The sequence below is a fragment of the Cyprinus carpio genome, chromosome B21 (genome assembly GCF_018340385.1).
Source record: "Cyprinus carpio isolate SPL01 chromosome B21, ASM1834038v1, whole genome shotgun sequence".
NCBI lineage: Eukaryota > Metazoa > Chordata > Actinopteri > Cypriniformes > Cyprinidae > Cyprinus > Cyprinus carpio.
In genome coordinates, this window is record NC_056617.1 from 10,015,918 (window position 1) to 10,035,735 (window position 19,818).

The 19,818-nt window shown below is 36.9% G+C and overlaps 1 protein-coding gene across 8 annotated transcripts in view; it reads left to right on the forward strand.

Moving 5' to 3' along the window:
* The window catches only part of LOC109088616 (vav 2 guanine nucleotide exchange factor), a 192,218-nt gene that overhangs the window by 153,754 nt on the left and 18,646 nt on the right, over positions 1 to 19,818 (forward strand). For 4 of the 8 annotated variants that reach the window (XM_042748522.1, XM_042748519.1, XM_042748520.1 and 1 more), the window contains exons 5-9: positions 8,239 to 8,344; positions 8,491 to 8,505; positions 11,010 to 11,108; positions 12,806 to 12,874; positions 13,169 to 13,269. In XM_042748522.1, the coding sequence (XP_042604456.1) occupies positions 8,239 to 8,344; positions 8,491 to 8,505; positions 11,010 to 11,108; positions 12,806 to 12,874; positions 13,169 to 13,269 (390 nt within the window). The remainder of the gene's footprint in view (positions 1 to 8,238; positions 8,345 to 8,490; positions 8,506 to 11,009; positions 11,109 to 12,805; positions 12,875 to 13,168; positions 13,270 to 19,818) is intronic. The other 4 variants (XM_042748523.1, XM_042748525.1, XM_042748521.1 and 1 more) reach the window with 1 other exon arrangement.

Sequence of the window (19,818 nt, forward strand, 5' to 3'; positions counted from 1 at the left end):
TCTTTATAACCAACCACAGTGATCAAAAATCTCTCATATCTAATAGGCTACTTCAAAGAGATCAAATCCAATGATATATTTGTAAAAGTTTGTACAAATTTATGTAGCCCAAAAACATAAAAAAAAAATAGTCTACATAACTTTTTAGTATTATTATGTATTACATTACTCTTTCTTTTTATTATTATTATTATTAGGCTATTGTTATCATCATCATCAAGCAGTTTCAGCGGATTCTTAATGAATATGCAAATTCATTCTTTGCCAGCAGGAGATGTTTTAAAAGCTTATAAGACCTAATGCCAAAAAATAGAGAGATTTCAGTAACAGCTGTAAACAAAGCAGAGCTGGTGCGGCTCATCGCGCTGCTATCAGGCATAGCAACATTACAGATCCTACTTCAGAAATACAGCTTATATAAAAAACAACTGTGCCTCGCGTTTTGATATTTAAAACATAAGTAGCAAGGAATTATTATTATTAAGCGCGGCAGTAATGCGTTACGTGTGTTGCGCTACTCATATTTTATTTAATGAAGCCTTTTTTTTGAAAATCGATCAGTTTTTAAAAATCTGTGTGGAGTCTCCAAAATAAACAAATGTATGGGGAAACACATCCCGCGAGCACAACCACCTGAGCCCCAACTTCAGTCTACTCATCACCTTGGCTTTAACTGCGCTTGTAGAGTGGCGCACTTGGCAGCCAGACCGATATAACACAGACCGGAAGTTAACTTTAGGTCCAGGCGCCGTTGATGAAGCAATCTTCATAGCGGGTTGGAAATAAAAGACGGCGCTACCGTTCACAGAGACATTTCTATGTGCACTATTTCATCCGTGAAAACCTTAGTCCCCCTGGCTATCATGTCAGAATCTCGCAATTCAAAAATAAATTTTTGCCTGCCACTGCAGCATGGGGTCAGCAGCTTTTAAGATATTGTTGTTGGTCCGACTTTTGTCAAGGACAAACCCGACGGAGACTCAGCCCTGAGAATTCAACTGCTGTGGCGCTTCTCTTTCTTTCTTACTTCTTCGCTTCGTAGCTGTTGGGTCCGCGGTATATTTCGGTCGCTCGATTTTCTATTTAAGGTAATAAAGATAAATGTTAAGAAGCCCGAGGAAAGCGAAAATTAGTGGATAATCTGAAAGTGCAGTATTTTTTTTGTTTATTGGTAAAAAATGAGATTATGCTTTAATATTTGTTTTGAGATGTATGCGTGGTGGCTGAAAGCGCCCCTTTCATCCCTCCTTCTATTAACAAGCACCGACATAGGCTGGCAAACCGCCAAGTTTCAGTTCATTTTTCACCAGGAGAGGCGGCAGACAGCAGAGTTTGGTAATCCTCTTGAGTTCTTTTGCTAGAAGTGCTTGTAAGCTTTATATATATATATATATATATATATATATATATATATATATATATAGTACTAGTCGTCATTGAATAAATTAACTTCTGTTTGGTCAAAAAAAAAATAAAAAACCGTATATATATATATATATATATATATATATATATATATATATATATATATATATATATATATATATATATATATATTATTTATTTATTTTTTTTTTTTTTTTTTTTTTTTGACCAAAAAGAAATTAATTTTGTTCAACGACATTATTGAAGCCTATCTATGAGATCTATAATGGCATGAAATGTGCAGATTTTTTAGCCTACTAATTTTAATCTATGCTCTATTTAAGAAAAACCTCAGAACATGTTTTCATTTATGCTACACAAACAACAGCAACTGAAGCTTTCGATTCTGTAGAGTGTAGTCTGCTGCACTTCTCCGGATCAGCGGATCCCGATCCACAGCTTCCATCCCGATAACAGGAAGTAGCATTCGCTCAGGTGGTTAAGGTCATTAAGATACCCTAAATCAAGTGCGGCCTGAAGCCTCTTGGGGCCCCTAAGCAGAATTTGACTTGAGGGGCTTCCCAGCTTCACCACATGCGGAGTCACTCTGAAGCTTCAAGATTATTGACACAAATGTCACAGCTATAATGTTACATTATAAATGAATACAGTGAGGTTATGGTATTACTACAACATAAATAAATAAAACGTCAATGCTTAACATTACTGCATCACTCTAAACTTCTGAATCACAAACTGTCTGAAGCTTATGGAAATAAATACTGCTGCCAAATTGAAGAAATTATATAGGCTGTGTAATCTATAGCAAAAATGTAAGCAGCAGCAATTACATGGCATTTGGCTCCCTGTGCAGGCATTTCTGTAATAACATGTACATAAATTGTTTATTTTGTATGTACTACTACAATATGTATTTCTTAACAGTGTTATTATTAACCAATCATTATTGCCTCATATTTTTTTTAATATATAATGCAATAATTTATATGAAGTTAATTTAAAGGCTATTGGTGGCTTAGGTCTGTAACAATGTCAACAACAACAACAACAACAAAAAATATTACAGTATATTAATACTTCTTTGTAAATTATTATTTGAAAAGTAACAAAACCATGGTTAATTTGTAGCAGCTGCCATGGCTACAAGAACATAATGATTTGTGGTGTTATTGATAAACCCATGGGTAATTTTTGTAAGGGAACCTGAGAAGAAGAAAAAAAAAATTTTAATAACAGGAATGTGCTCTGAAAGTGATAAACGGGCCTCGCTTTTTACCTTAAATGATTTATAATTTATTTTAATATATATTAAAATGTACATAAGGTGACTGCAAGTCTTTCTCCTCAAATGCTAATGAGCTTCAAATTTGCCTTTGAGCCCATGTGAAAAAGTAGCATAATTTACATATGTCTTACAGTTTGTTTTAATAGATATTCGACATTATATTCAACTGTGCATTATAGCCGACCCCTAGATGAACAATTATAGTGCTTTTTTATGACTGTAAGTCATTCTCCTCAAATGCTACTGACGTTAGAAAAGTGTATAACAATATCGCATGTAACTTAGAGACGGTCCCTAAATTTGAGACTCTCGAACGCACAACGACAAAGCCACACCTTATGTCCTTTTCTTCTTTCTCTTTTTCGCACCAGAAGGGATACATCCTTTTTGTGACATGGTTTATCATTTATTACAGTGGCCACGACTTAGCGTGCGGTAGCCAATTTGTCAATCTGCGAGGTGTCTATGTGCAATTAAGCGCATGACTAAAACTCCGCTTAGCAGACACAGCAGCAGTTGTTGGTAAATACATTTTTTTGTCTTGAATTATTCATTTATTCGTTCATTATTCATTCATTCATTCATTTATATCACTTATTTAAGTTATTTAATTGTAAAAATAAATAAAAAAATAAAAAATTATTAAAATAAATATAATATATTTTTTTTTATTTTATTATTTATTTAATTAATTTATTATTATTATTATTATTATTATTATTATTATTATTATTATTATTATTATTTTTTTTTTATCTTGCAAAGCACCACTAGCAAAGAACTGGGTGAGGATTAATAAACTCTGCTTGTCTGCCGCTTCTCCTGGTGAAAAATGAACTGCTGAGCTTGGCGGTTGCTGCTTGTCAATTAGCGCGTACAGAAGGGATGAAAGGGGCATTTCAGCCACCACACATTCAAAACAAATATTAAAACATAATCTCATTTTTTTTACCCACAAACAAAAAATACGTAAAATCCAGCTACATATTTTTTTTCCGCTTCTTAAACAAACCAAAAACGTAAAATCAAACCGCTTTTCTCATTTATCTTTATTTATTTATTTTTAAATAGAAAATCAAATGACCAAAATATACAGGACCCAACAGCTACAGCTGAAAGTAAAGAAAGAGAAGAGCGACAGCAGTTGAATTTCGGGGCTGAGTTCCGGCGGGTTTGTCTTGACAAAGTCGGACCAACAACAATATCTAAAGCTGCTGAATCTTGCTGCAGTGGCAGGCAAAATTTATTTTGAATTGCAGATTCTGAAATGATAGCCAGAGGGGACTAAGGTTTTCACGATGAAATAGTGCACATAGAAATGTCTCTGTGGACGGGCGACGCCTTTTTATTTCAACCCGTTATATTCGCAGCAGTAGGCTATCACTGCAATAGTTTTCTGACCAAACTCCCCACCACAATCATTCCCTTTAAATAGATTCCATTATGGTTTGCCAGCTGCTGATGTTGATGATAACAATAGCCTTATAATAATAATAATAAAAAAGAAAGAAAGAATGATAATAATAATAATAATTAAAAAGTTATGTAGACTATTTTTTTGTTATGTTTTGGGCTACATAAATTTGTACAAACTTTACAATATATAATTTGATTTGATCTTTGAAGTAGCCTATTAGATAGAGAGTTTTTGATCACTGTGGTTGGTTACAAAGACGTTACTATTCTGAAAATAATAACGAGATAAAACCTGTAAATATTCAATCGACTTTTCTTAAATTCAAAACAAAATATTAATGCATTCGTTATTTCCATTTCTGAATAGTTGCTATATGGTCACATGAGTTTTAGCATTAAACCACATGGCCCGAAAAAAATATAGCCTATCAACAATTATGTTGTTTCCTAACATGACCCCTCTCTCTGCCAACTTTTGAGCATTTGGTCATTTATTTATTATTATTATTATTATTATTGATTATTATTGTGTATTATTAGTCTATTATAATTATTTAGATAACGCATAGGTCTAAATATAAAGTGATCAGAAACAAATCGCTTCACATCGCGTCGAGTTGTTTTTGATTGATTGTATCAAACGAGTGGATTGAACTCACTCATTAAGACAGTGACTTTCTGCCACCCTGGTGTCTGTTTTAGTTTCATATTAAGCGGTAGGCTATCACTTCCATTGATTCCATCATGTCATATTTATGTCTTCAAAATGTAGTGCATTAAGACACTTCCATAATATTTGTATGCACTTGTAGGCTAATTGCTGTGTAAAAGCATTGAGATCTCTTCTGTATTGCTGATGGCTCTGATGAAGATCTGGTTGGATTTTAGTGGTAGCTAATCTGCCCTATAGCTGCTGAGTCTTATCCTCTAACTGAATTTATCGATGTGGATTAGCGCGGACGTTCTCATACATTTAATAAGGCTGTTGCTGTCAGTATTGCTTTTTGGAAATTAGGCTACATTCAAAATGCAATGGTCTCGTTTCAAAAAGCATTGGTCAATATGCTTCGCGTTGACTTCACTGTAGCCTATGTACCTAATGGGGTCATGTCATTGCGCCAAACATATTTAAACAATAATGAGGAAAAACAACCACCTTTTTTGACAGTCTGTCTTCTTTCATCCAACACAATACACACAGAACCTCACAGTCCACTGTACAGATCACTGCATCTCACATAATGCAGCTAATGCTTGTCCTCAGGGATCTGAGGTCACACGATAGAGCCTTCAGAATTCTTTTTGCCTGAGTTCCTTTGCAGTTTGGGACTAGTGTGATTCAGAGGGACAATGTGTTTTTTTTTTTTTGTCCACTGTGCTGTGACAGACAGCAGCTCTGCGAGTGGGGAAAGTCAACTCAGCTAATGAGGGAGGACAGCAAGCCATCCGTCCTTCAGGGTGAACTGTACAACCTCAATTAATACTTCAAACAATCCCTTCTCCTTGTGGACACAGTGCTGAATGTTAGATTGAGGCCAGCACCTTTCTTTTTATTAGCTTGTCCGTTTCTACCTACTGTTCAAACATGCATGTCATGTTTTGTCATTTTGAAAGAGGAACGCCATTTAAATCATGTTCAAAAAGGTAATTATTTAGAATCCTGCAATTTCACAGTTCTTTCAAAGGATTTTCAAAGTGAAGGTAGTCCTGTCCATGTCCCACTGTAAAACACAGTTTTAATGAAAGACAGTTCAATAAACTTTAAGCTTTTCACCCTTTTTTGTAATGATTGACAGAACAGTTTTCCACAGAAGCTTCTAGTGGCCTTACAGGAATTACTGTAGTTATATTATATTAGTTTGCTTTTGTTACAAATGATTAATATGCGTGTATGTGTGGCAAATTATTATTAAAATGTATTAAATTTGTATAGAATAGCACATAAATGAATTTTACTATTATTCTGAAAACCAATTTATGATGTAAAGAAACATAAACACAGACAGAATCTTTGTAAAGTATAAACAAACTCTCTAATAAGACCTTCTAGCAATACATCAAATTACCCACAGTGCCCCAGGAGATCTAATATCAAAGAATTCCTGAATCCACACATTGTTCACAGAAGGTAGCAGATGATTTGCTCTTATTCAGCAGCCACAGGCACGAACCAAAGAATTTCAGTCACTCAAATAAATAAAACACTCAAAAATTATACTCTTTGAGTATTATTTGTTCTGAAAGCCATGTGAGAGACTGAAGATGATGAAGTTCCATATAAAATTGTGCAGCTGTTTTCTCTAATTTATATTTCAGGCAGCTGTTCTAGATGTGCAGGTATAGAAGGTCACACAGATGGAATAACACCCGGCAGCTCTTGCCAGAACGACAATCCTCCAACTTTTGGCGACTCACTCTAGCTGGCATCCATCCATCTATGCCAGTCTCGTTTCAGATTCCAATGATTCAGTAAAGCATTTTTGGATATAACTGGATATAACATGGTGATGGCTTAGATATTTATGTAGTCTACCAACTACACAATGCTGAATTTTTTTTTGACCAGCCTGGTGTGCTAGTTATGGCTTATTTAAGCTGGTGGTTTTTATCTAGTTTGAGCTGGTTTAAAAGATTCCACGACCAGCTGAAAAGTTCCCTAAATCCCTCTAAAACCAGCCAAAAGATCAGCAAACCAGGTTCGGCTTGGGGTTTTTTTCCCAGCAGGGAAATGTTGTGCTCTGTGAAACAAATTTACCACATTTACTTTTAGTTTGCCGCAAATAAATCCATTTTGGCAAGGGATTGCTGCTGCAAATCAAATCACACAAACTCCCTGAAGCCAACAGGATGTGGACCAATAATTTCTTATCTTTGTTGTTCCCATAGCAAAATATTTCCTTAGTATTAATCTACATTTGCATTGAAATAAACATGTATTCTGTTGAAGAACGTGAAGTGTTACATAATAGCAAAGCCATGGTATATTAAAGCATAATGATCTTACTGGCTAATTAAAAAGCTTTAAAGTGGGAACATGGTTTTCCAGAGTATCCTAGCACACTCACACATATTGTTAAATGCTAATTAGGATCTCTACGGCACACTTCTTTGTTATCTGCTAGATATATATGCAAATATAAAGCAAATGTTTAGTTTATCATCACTTGTTTTTGAATGGAGGGCTGAAAGAAGGATGGAGGGATGCGTTTGTGTGTCTGTTCTACATGATCCTGGGCAGACGTTTGATTCAAGCCGAATAAGCATTTCACATGTGTTTTAGTCTGCAATTAGACACATCAGCAGAAGTGAGGAAGGAACTTGTTGCTGTGTGGTTGCAAAGCCTTCTGGGGTGTGTTTGTTTGAGAGAGTGAGGTCTTCTCTTAGGGAGGGATGGATGACTGATTTGATTGTTGCTGTGAGACACAGCTGGGACCAGGACACCTTCTGTGATGGCAAACCGCTTCATTTCGACCGTTCCTTTTCTCCCCTGAGAGGCCAACGGCAGTGTGTGCAGTGATGAATGGCATCGCTGTGGTTTTGATGTCTGATAAACACACACACAAGCTAATCAGGGCTGCAAAACTGTATATGATGATGCTGACTACAGTATGTCCCAGGTATTTCAGAATTCTTTCACAGTCGATACTTTGCAAACTCTCCTAACCAGGAACGAAGTGATAAATCAATATAATCCTTGTCATGTTAATCTGATTTTGTCTTTGGACATTTTGTTGATTGCTTTCCATTTTTGATGCATAGTGCTGGATATTTTATTGCTATATTTTGTCTCAGTGTTTTGCATCAAACGATGACAAAAAGGTGACTGCAGACCTGGTTCTTTGCAATTAAGACAGTAAATCTGTAATATCGTGAACTATTATTACAATTTTAAATAATTGTGTACTTTTCAAATAATGGTGTTTTATTCCCATATTGGCAAAGCTGTAACATTATTCATGCATGTAATATTATAAATGTCTTTATGGTCAGTTTTGATGAATTTAGTTTGTCCTTACTGTGTGTCCTTGATTAATCATTTAATCGCATACAAATATATAATAATAATAAAAAAATAAAAACTTACTGAGCCCAAACTTTTGAACAGTTGTGTACTTCCAGTCACAGAAAATTCTTTTCTTTTTCTTGCACAGTGAGCATGATGTGGGAGAGGATGACATATATGACTGCGTCCCCTGTGAGGACGATGGGGACGACATCTACGAGGACATCATCAAGGTGGAGGTTAGACAGCCCATGGTGAGTGAGACACCATATGGACAACGCTCATTGGTGCGTGTGTGAGAGAGGATATAGATGGATTGTTTTCCTGTCATTTTCCCTCGGCTGTGCGCGAGTTCACTTGCTCTGCTTACATTTGCTGCTTTGCCTCCTTAATGCTGCAGATCAGATACATGCAGGTAAGTGTCACGGTGAACCGCATCTGATTCTCTTATGCTCCTTCAGTGGTCCTCTTTCCTTTCCTTTATATGTGTGTCGACAGAAGCCCTTGAACCCTTTATGCATTTATGAAGAACTTGCTGAGCAGGTCTAGAGTCTCACTCTCACTGACAGTTTATTGAATTTCCACTATTTTATTTATTAAAGGAATAGGTGACCTAAAAACAGATCAATATATCAAATATTTTGTCAATAAATATTTTACCCTCAGATGTTTTAATAAATGTTTATGCTGCTATTTTCCATCCACTGAAAGCACATGATGACCAGGGACCTAAAAGATCTTGATAACACCTAAAATCTTATTTGTGCATCAACTTGCCACTTGAAGATACTTCACACCAGACCATTGTTTTGCATATGTTTTGTAAGTAATCAGGACAGACCAGTTTGCATATGCAGAAACATGGGGCCCCATTTCTAAAATGTGCATTTGATCAGATTTTATCCTGAATACCATCAATTCTATCCTACATGAAAAGTGAGGAACAAATCTGCATTTATGAAGGCAGAAGCTGACATGAAAATGTTCTTATGTGTACAGTACACCAACTGTAGAGAATGTGTACAAATGTTTGGACTACCATATACCAATAATTCAATTAATTCAACACTGTTTATGAAAATAAACTTGAAATTGCAATATGCATTAATACTGTATAATTATATGTGCAAATGAACTTTATTTAACTGTTTTTAATAATTACACCACTGGTATTAATTTGTATTAAGGATTTTCTGAGAATAAGAATAATTTATGCCTACCACACACAATGTACAGAGACAATAAACTATAGCTGACTTCAGAAGACTTGAAATATAGAACCCCATTTGTTTGGACTACCTCTATGGTACTTTTTAATTGTTTTTTTTTTTTCTTTCTCTCTCTCTTTTTGGAACTTTACAGCATGTGGTCTCTGCTTTCTAAAACAAGTTTGCAAACTCACTAGCATTACACCAAAAACAAATGATTATGCTTAATGTTTTATTAGGTCGATTAGATCTATTTATATGTTAATTTTATGGAAAGGAGCAGTGTGAACATTCTGCAAAACATCTGCCTTTGTGTTCCACGGATGAAAGAAAGGCATTGGTTTGGAACAACATGAGGATGAGACAACTACGTCAGACTTTATTTTTTGATGAACAGTTCTTTTAAATTAGGGTATTTTATACTTTTTAATATTTGGAATGTACTGCATTTATTATCCTTTAAGTTACATCATATTTTTTCATCATATTTAAATCAGCTGTGCAAAATACATCAAAATGCTAGCAGTTATTTTATTGCAGGAGCATCTTCCTTTTGCTAGAAATGAAAAAGGAGGAGAGGCTGACTCAGTACCAATGTCCGTCTGAGTTTAAAGTGTGTGCTGTCACACCGAGTGAGCTAATGTTAAGTTATTTTTAACCCACAAGGGAGGAAATCCCTCCTACAGACTGAGAAAACTGTTGGATCCCGCATTCATAGAGATACACACACGCACACACACAATTTGTATCATCAGACAGATGCTACAGCAAGGCCACATTAGATTCTCAGTGGGACAAATACAGCCACTCAAATGAGGGAGAGAAAGAAACATGTCAGCGACCAAGACAGAGGTGTTTCTAAACTGTTGTTGTTTCACATATTATATCTTCTTGATCTTCTATATGTCAGACAATTTCCAGATTTACCACAATAGCCAGCGGAGTTTCACATATGCCCCATTATTCAGTGAAAGTCACTGATGTATTTGCCGTTCCTAATCCTGGCTGCTTTCGGTGTTGCTAGGCGGACCTTTGGAAGGACCACCCCCCCCCCCTTTTTTTTGTTCAGCTTGCTGTCTAACGAAACAATTGTTTGTGATCTTGAATTTCTTTGAATGTGGGCAGGTTTGCTTTGGCCTTGTGCACCGCCAGGCGCAGATGTTTAAATGTGTGTCGTGATGTTCATTCCAGCTCTGGCCTTCAGCTGGCGTGCACCTTCCCCTGGCTCCAGCGTTATCGCCAGTTTCTTAAACAAGCTTGCAAACCCGCTCGCATTACAACAAGAGCCAGTGATTACTCTTAATCAAATGCATCATGTTCTATTAGATCATTTTGTCATTGTTTTGTGAATTGACCTCATTTAGTTACTCAACCCTCATCAAAACCACATTTATGGCTTTCCTACGGTTGTTCTTTGTGCTTTAGACTTAGACATGTATGTTGTTTTGAATGAATGAAAGACTGAATTCTTGTTTTAACCTCAGTGTTTTAACCTATAGTCCTTGTCAATGTTTCCCTTGAGGTTTTGTTGTGAAATATTCTCTGTTCACCTCTGTCTTTTACTGTAGTGTGCTTTGGTCATCCTGATTGTGACCTGAATTCCCTTAAATTACAGTTCAGTACCTTGTACAGGTGTTTAAAGGTGCTGAGCGGGTACTCTGCAGGACGATACCAACATGGTTTGTGTGTCTTTTTCTTCTTCCCATAACAGAAAATGGGCATGACGGAAGATGATAAGAGAAACTGCTGCTTGGTGGAGATTCAGGAGACAGAGGCAAAGTACTACAAGACACTGGAGGACATTGAGAAGGTGAGTGGAGAGCATAGAAAGATTTAGAGCTGGAGAGAGTGAAAATGAAGGCCTGGAATTGGGTCAAGGTCTTGATAGGGTTCTCTGCGGATAGTGCGGTAACTCAAAATAGATGGAGGGAGAGAACAAAAGATGAGAACTGAGCTCTAGGTGACAATTGTTCTTAAGTCAACTTAAAATTTAAACTGAACTTTCCATTTACTTTCATAATACAATGCGTGCATAATTATTAGGCAAGTTGATATTCTGATATTTTTTGTCCAAGCACATTTTACCAATTCCAAACCACATTAATCTTAATAACTACTATTAATTTTGTATTGATTCATTTGTAATTTTGATATATAATTATTAATGAAGGCTGGAAGTAAAAAACTCAGGTGTGCATAATTATTAAGAAGGTTGTCTTTTACAGAAAAAATGAGCCAAAAAAAAAAAGAGATTTAACTCAGACTCAAAGTCAAAAATTATTAAATGCCCATGAGAGAGATGTATTACTAATGCAATACTAGAATTTGCAAAGTTAAGGCATGACCACTGGACAGCTAAATGCTTATTGGGTCAGAAAAAAACGGTGGAGAAGAAAAGACGCATGTTGACTGCAAAAGAATGAAGAATTAAGGTGAAGAATTAGGTGTGAAACCATTGGGAACCATTTAGTCTCCAGCACCACAATTTTCCAAAATGGCAACCTACCTGGTGTCTCCAGAATGTGTCAGGTTCTCAGAGACTTTTCTTGGGTAAAAAAATGATCCTCCTTTAATAAGAATACCATGTTGAAGTGTTATGAAATACATGAAGATGCACATAAATGTTTTTATAGGCTTTTTGACAGATAAGTTGAGAGTGACTCTTGTACCACTCTTTCAAGAATTTATCTTCCAGAATCTGGCAGTAAGTTTTGGGAGTTCATTTTTAGTCCATCTGCTATCATGAAAAGTCTGTCTTGCAGAGTTGGACTAAAAATGAACTCCTTTGTCTACAGCAAAAAAGTACTTCCTTTGCCTACAGACAGGGCAGAAATGCCATGCACTGTCCACGAAGTGAGAAATCATGTTCGTTTTGTAAATCAATACTGTTGGCACGAGAATGAATCTCGCCCTGGAGCTATTGCATCCACTCATGCTTGTATGTACAAATCGTACAAACTTGAATGTGTGATGTTTTCTTCTGCCCTGTTTCCAATTGTGCTGTCACACACTACAGTACACACAGAATTTGAAGTGTGACAAAATAAGCCAGTGTACTGTTATTAGAGGTGATGAATCCCTGGCAAAACAGTGAGAGGTCATGCAGGTTTCATATTCCAGACAGAGGTTTTGTTTACTGATTATCACTTGATTCATTTCTTCCTAATTAAGCCAAACGTGTCAGTGTTGCTCTGAAATCCCTTTCTGCTTTGCAACTGAAACAAATAGATGCATTTGCCAGGATTTCTCAGGGTTTATTATCTTTGAGCAGCCTGCCCGCAGCCATGCTAGACAAATAGTATTTGACTTTTGTTTGTCAAAGACAATTACCAAACCACAACAAGGTGTAAGCAGTTTTATTACCTGTGTTTGATTGTATGCTTTGACATTAAGTACATTTAATAAATTAATTTAAATACATGTGCCTTTTCTGGAACTCGGTTCTGATTTTTCTGCTAAATATTATAGAACATTTATGGGATTTTTTTTTGTCTTTTACCTTTTTAGAATTATATGAGCCCCCTAAAGCAAGTCTTAACACAGCAGGATATGGAGGCCATATTTGTGAATTTAGAGGTGAGTGATCATTTACTGTATACATTTACCTTATTTTTGTAGTAACTTAAATGTTGACTTTACTGATTATTATGTACGTGTTGCCTTTAAAAAAAAGTGAGTTTCATTTTTTTTAAAGATAAATGTTAAGATATACATGTCTTAAAAAATTTAAAGGTTTACATTTTGGCAACACAGACAGATGGGCAAAAGCTTGTATCTGACAGCAAGTGAATAATTCTGATAGGGCAAAAGTATGGTACAACAAATGGATAAATAATGCTGGGCTGACAATTCTTGGCAATTCTCATACAGGACATCATCAAGGTCCATTTTGCTCTGTTGAGGGCCATTGACCTGACCATGGTGAGCGGGGGCAATGGCTTGGGAAAGATCTTTCTGGACTTCAAGGAGAGGTCAGTAACTTGATGGAGTATTTTGGTTTATCACTGTCAGTACTGTTACAACATCTCTCCCTTTTGTCAACACCTTAAGCCTCTGTTGAGCTGAAATGACCTCAAGTGAAGGAGGCAAATTCTTGCTGTTGTCACCCACCCTACGAAAATCCATCACACCAGCAGGGCCTGACTGCAGCAGCCCAGCTATTTTAAAATAAATCCTCATCAGAGCCCACAACCCAGAGGGCTTAGAAAGAAAATAGACCTGGCTGCGAGAGTCTGCTGCTTTAGAGCTGAACGCTTCCTGTTTTGAGTGCTCTTTTTGTCTCCTTGTAGCTGCTGTATCAAAAATCAATAACCAGATAATAGAGAATGTTTTAGCTACTTTATCCACAGTGGGTGACAGATACCCAGGGGCTCTAGTAAAATCATAACACCATTTCATCTACCAAAGGATTTAGCCAGCTGCTATACAGTCTCTTTCTTTTTACAGGTTATCATATAAGAGCATGACCTTAAAGTAATAGTTTACCCAAAAATGAAAATTATGTCATTTACACAACATTGAACCCCACTGACTTTTACTGAAAAAAAAGAACATTGAGACACTTTTCAAAATATCTTCTTATGTGTGTGCCTTTAATACTACACTCCCATTTACACAGCAGACAATATTAAGATGCAGAAGAATCAGTCATATTCTGTCTGATGTTTGAATGAGAGCGGCTGTACCTGGTGTACTCCAGGTCACTGGTCTGGGACCGCTGCTGATTCAGCTCAGTAATGTGCAATTTCCCTGCAGTTCCCTTTGGATTGAGAAACACTGAGGCCTGACTAAGTGACAGGCCCTGTAACAGTCAGCTTATTCTAGTAATGCTACACTGCATTAAACTCTGTCAGGCATTACTGAGACCCTCTAAATCCATATTTCTGTATAAGAGTTCTGCTCCTGCTGTACTCAGCATAATTGCTGTTTTTTTATCCCAACTGGGACCTACTTAATAAAACCAAGTAGGTGTAACACATAATTATGACCTCACTGCAATTAGAGTGCATGCGTCCTCAGAGATGAGAACTTTGGTCTAGTGTTCTGGTTTATTAAGCAGCCAGATGACCTTGCAGTAATATCTTAGGAATTAACGTTGCTGCAATTCTTGGATCATGATCTCCAGGGGCGCAGTGTTATCGGACACCAAGGTTATAAAAATCGTCTTTGTTATACTTGCAGATTTTGAGGTAGTCAGTGTTCTAGACTTGGAGCAACTTTACTTCACTGGACATTTTTGAGCTTTTTAATATTTAAGACTTGCATCAGATGTAATTCAAGTCTGATATTAGTGTATATCTATGATTTGAAGTGGACATTGGATGAAAGTAAAGATAGTAAACCAAATATTAATGGGATTAGCACAAAATGAATAAATCAACAATAATCATCATTGGCAGCTAGCGGGCTTAGTTCAGAATTGTGGCAGACAGCAAGCTTCCATAATTTCCTTGTGTTTGAACTATTGTTCACTTAAAAATGAAAATTCTGGCAATTTTTTTTTTATCATCATGTGGTGAGCGTCTTGTATGAGACATAATTCAAATTATATTTGTGTTCCCCCCCAAAAAATGTAATGCGGACATGTTTGGAATGATATAAGGGTGAGTTGAGTACTGTAAATGATGAGGACATTTTAATGTTTGGCTTGAGCTTTTTCTAATAGTCAAATCTTTCATTATTTGCTTTTATATCAATAACTTGCATTGCTTTAATGTGCAAGATACAGTGGGGGAAATATTTATTTGATCCCCTGCTGATTTTGTAAGTTTGCCCACTCACAAAAAAATTAAGGGTCTGTAATTTTTCATGCTAGGTTTTTTTAACGTACAGAGACAGAATACCAACCAAAAAATCCAGAAAAAAAAACACATTATATGATGGTTAGAAATTGATTTGCATTTCAGTCAGTGAAATAAGCATTATTTCATCTCCAAAGATTTTCTATAGGATTGAGGTCTGGAGACAGGCCATGACCTTAATGTGCTTCTTCTTGAGCCACTCCTTTGTTGCCTTGCTATGTTTTGGGTCACTGTGATGCTGGAAGACCCATCCATGACCCATCTTCAGTATTCTGGCTGAGGGAAGGAGGTTCTCGTCTAAGATTTTACAGTACATGGCCCCATCCATTTGCCCCTCAATGCGGTGTAATCGTAAACAGCCCCAAAGCATAATGTTTCCACCTCCATGCTTTGCTGTAGGGATGGTGTTCTTGGGGTCATAGTCAGCATTTCTCTCCCTCCAAACACGGCGAGTCGAGTTAATGCCAAAGAGCTCAATTTTGGTCTCATCTGACCACAGCACTTTCTACTAGCCCTCATTGAATCATTTAGCTGTTCATCGGCAAACTTTAAATGGGCCTGTACATGTGCCTTCTTGAGCAGGGGACCTTGAAGGTGCTGCAGGATTTCAGTCCATTTTAGTAGTGTGTTACCAATGGTTTGCTTAGTGACTGTGGTCCCAACTGCCTTAAGATCATTAACAAGCTCCTCCCGCGTAGTTCTGGGCTGATCCTTCACCTTTCTCATGATCATCCTTACCCCATGAGGCGAGATCTTGCACGGAGCTCCAGACTGAGGACGATTGATGGTTGTTTTATATTTCTTCCATTTCAGAACAATCGCACCAACAGTTGTCTTCTTCTCACCGAGCTTCTTGCTGATGGTCTTGTAGCCCATTCAAGCCTTGTGCAGATCTACAATCTTGTCTCTGACATCCTTTGACACTTCATTTCTTTGTAAGTGGGCAAACTTACAAAATCAGCAGGGGATTAAATAAATATTTTCCCCACTGTACTTAGTGTTGATTTCGTGTTGACTTTAAAGTCCTCAGTATGCCCTTTATAGCAGCCACTTGTTCTAATGCACATTAAAGACTTTGTATCTCTTTTATCTTCCTCTCTGCTGTAGACATCTAATTTAACCTCCGCTTGAGTGCTTCCATAGATATCTTATCTCTCTGGTGAGTAAATGACTTCTCCCAATGAGAATTAGAGTATAGGCTCTTGCGAGAGGAACTGAGACTTTGTTCAGCATCAGATTTATTGAATACAGCAGCTGCGGAGAGCATTTGCATTCTCACAGGGAGAGGCTGATCTCTACATTACTGTGATGTAGGTAATGATAATCACAGGTTCGTTTTCAGTAATGACAGCACGCTCTGATGAATATCTCTCTTAAAATGTTCTGTAAGATCTAAATGTTTTCTTTAAACTCCCATTAACTGAAGCAGACCCACTCAGAATGTTATATGCTATTTACAGTTGTTTAAGTTGGTGACAGGGATAGATCGCTTCCAAAAAAAAGCACGGAAAAGAATAGAGATTATGGAGACAGCCCTATTGTTTTCATTTGTCAGTTTGCATAGGTAATTGGCCCATTACAAGGCTCTTCCTCGAGCCCAGCGGGCAGCATCACGCAGAGTCGGTGTGACAGCACCGCCTCTATTGCCTGCACTCTTTTGTTTATGCAATTCTGAGCCTGTCATCTCATTGAGCCAGTCTTCCGTGGGTGCCCGCACTAACATGCACTTTGGCACGACATTACAGTGGTGCGGCCCTGTTCTGACACGCATGGCCATTTCTCTATGTCTTATCACTGGACATTTTTTCTTTCTGCTTGATTTTATTTCTTACATTCCTCACCTCTTTGCCTGTCTATATTGCGCATCACCATCAATAATTTTATCTCATGATCACTTACTCTCAGTTCTCTTTGAATTAGCTAATTCTTAATCTCAAAATATGGTTGACACTTTGCAGGAAATAGCAGTCTAATAAGAAAAAGAAAAAAATATTTGTGCAAGAGAGAGAGTGCGGTTTTTATAAAAGTTTTTCCTCATTATGAAATCTGACAGGATATATTTACATTTGGTGACATTAAGCATTAAATAACGCTGAGTATTTTTGGCAAATTATTCATTTCATTAAAGCAGGGCTACGTCATTCGCCTTTGCAATTATTCATCTGATTGGCATGTTTCTGTTTTTCATTATGGGATGCACAGTCCCTCTCTTTTTCCTTTCAACAAAGAGAGAAATGGCCAAGGGATTTGGCCGTTGTGCGGCTGCTATCTTCCACACCTCCGTCCATTGCTCCAAAAGCCCAGCTGCCTTTAATTAATTTTGTTATCTCCACTTGTAAGTCCCTGTGACCTTTTGCGGCGCTGCGTTCCATAGAATGAAATAATTGAGAAGCTTTTCAGAAGCTGTTGACACTGTGAAGGGCATATTGAAGAGTGAAATTTCAAAAAAATCATCAAGCTCCTTTCTAAGATGCCACCTCGAGAGTGCAAAGCACATCACAGCTTTTAAACTGTAATAGAGGTCGTTTAAGTCTCAAATGGGTATTTTTTTTGGAGTGTTATTTCCAAACTAATTTATGTAATACTGCCAGATTGAGCTCAGAGCTGCTGAAGAACATTATTAGTTGGTTTGCGTTGAGATTGAGCCGCTCTTCACTCGGTGCAGGCTGTGTTAGAGTGAAGGTGAGGGGTCTTCAATGCCTCATGTCAGAGACTATTACTTCTCTCACCGGCCTGTCACTTCCACTTTGCTTTGCGTTTTCCTCGCTGGCCTGGGTCTTTTCCAATGGACAGATAGAAGCTGGAAGGAGAGCGTCTATACCAAATTGTATTTTCTCTGAAATAGCATGCATGACAGCTTTGCCATAATGAGAAAGTTGGTGCGGCGGGTGATAGCACTGGAAGAGAGTTGAATTCAAAGAGCATGTGTTTACACGGCAGTGGCACAGGCTTTTACCCTGGGGAATATTCACACTTAAGAAACCCAGGGCTTTCTCTCTCTCTCTTTTCTTCTCGATCACATCCCACCCTCATAGTCTGAAGTGCCAAAAGAGGAGGAAACCAGGATGAACTTTTAGAGAAGAGCCTGAATAGCCTTGACTGTTTTGCCATTGCAGTTGTCAGTATGTTGCATGTCTAAGGTTGGCTGGTGTCATAAAGCCAACGAGACAGTGGCAACACAAATTGCAACATTTCTTTTCATTTCAACACCTTTCTCTTACAACTCTGATGCCTTTGGGGAGGTGGAGGCCAAGTGTTTAGCACTCCAAGCTGGATCAGTCAACAGAATTGTCTTCATAAAGAGCACATTCCTTGAGGCTGCACTGCTTAATGTACATTGTTTCTGGTTGTTAACATGTTTCACTTCTACTCCGATTGCATTTAAACACACATAATTAATGGGTCATTAAAGAGTGATCTCCGTTGCACACTAATGTATGTCCTGAATACAACCCTGAATGAAAGAGCATTTGCAGCCTTCCTAATCAAATCTGTTCAATGGATGTGTACGCCACACTTCACAACATTATTTCTAGTGCTTGTAAGTTTTTTTTGTGTGTGTGTGTGTGTTTTTCATTGTTAATGGGTGTTAGCCAATTTAGTACCATTAGATGCTAAGCACAGATGGACAAAGCATGGTCTGAGTGCATGCATGAAAGAACATCCATTTGAGCACCATGAATGGATAATGGAGATGGAAGGGAAAAATCATAGCTATCCATAAACCTTTCAAGTACAGGTAGGCCCGATTTGGTATTTGTGCTCTGTTTTCTTCTCACACTCTCAAAGCACACACAAAGGGCCTCATCTCATACAGCATACAAACACCCAGTTGAGTTCTCTTTCACATCTTCTTGCACTTGAATGGACATATACACACAAAATTATATCAAAATTAGGTCTGTGCAATATTGAAAAATGCGATATGTGATACCTTGTTAAAAAATGTGATATTTGATATGCGATACGATATTGCTTAAAGTGTGTAAAATCAATTTTAATTATATTTTAAAATATTTAAAATTGAAAATTACATAACCAATTTGTTTCACATTCTTTCTTAAGAAAGTAAGAGTCACTATAACTTCTGAAAGTGACCGGCAGTGTTTTAGCATTACATAAAAAGTAATGTTGCAAATCAGAAAATGTAATTTTAACAACAGTGTGAACATGCAAACAAAAAAAACAAAAAAATTACATTCATTTTATATTATTGTAACTATAGTCGGAGAAAGTTTAAACATGATTAAAGGAAAGTGAACAGTAAGTAAAAAAAAAAGAAAGAAAAAGTTACAATAGTACACAATAGTAGAAAAAGTACACAATTTACAAGCGTAGATAACAAACAGTAGTATTCAGGTACAGAAATTTAATAATTAAGTGTAAAATAACACTGCATTGTGTTCACTGTATTAATTAAATTTAGATCAGTCTTTGTTATATCTGTTTTGTTGTTTGATTAACATTAGTGACATATTCAGCAGCTGGTATTTATAGGCTGCTATCCCTTTAAAACCGACTGCACGGATCCATTAATAATGATACACATCCGGTTTCTTTCTCAGCTGTTTACATTCATTTAAAACATAACTGACTACGTTTACGAAAATGATCGTCGAGACGGGTACTATTGACATAATTCTGTGTGTATGTGTCTGTTCAAATATGAGGAGATGCAAAAGACAGATCAACTAGGTGTTCACACGCTGTCTCTGTTTG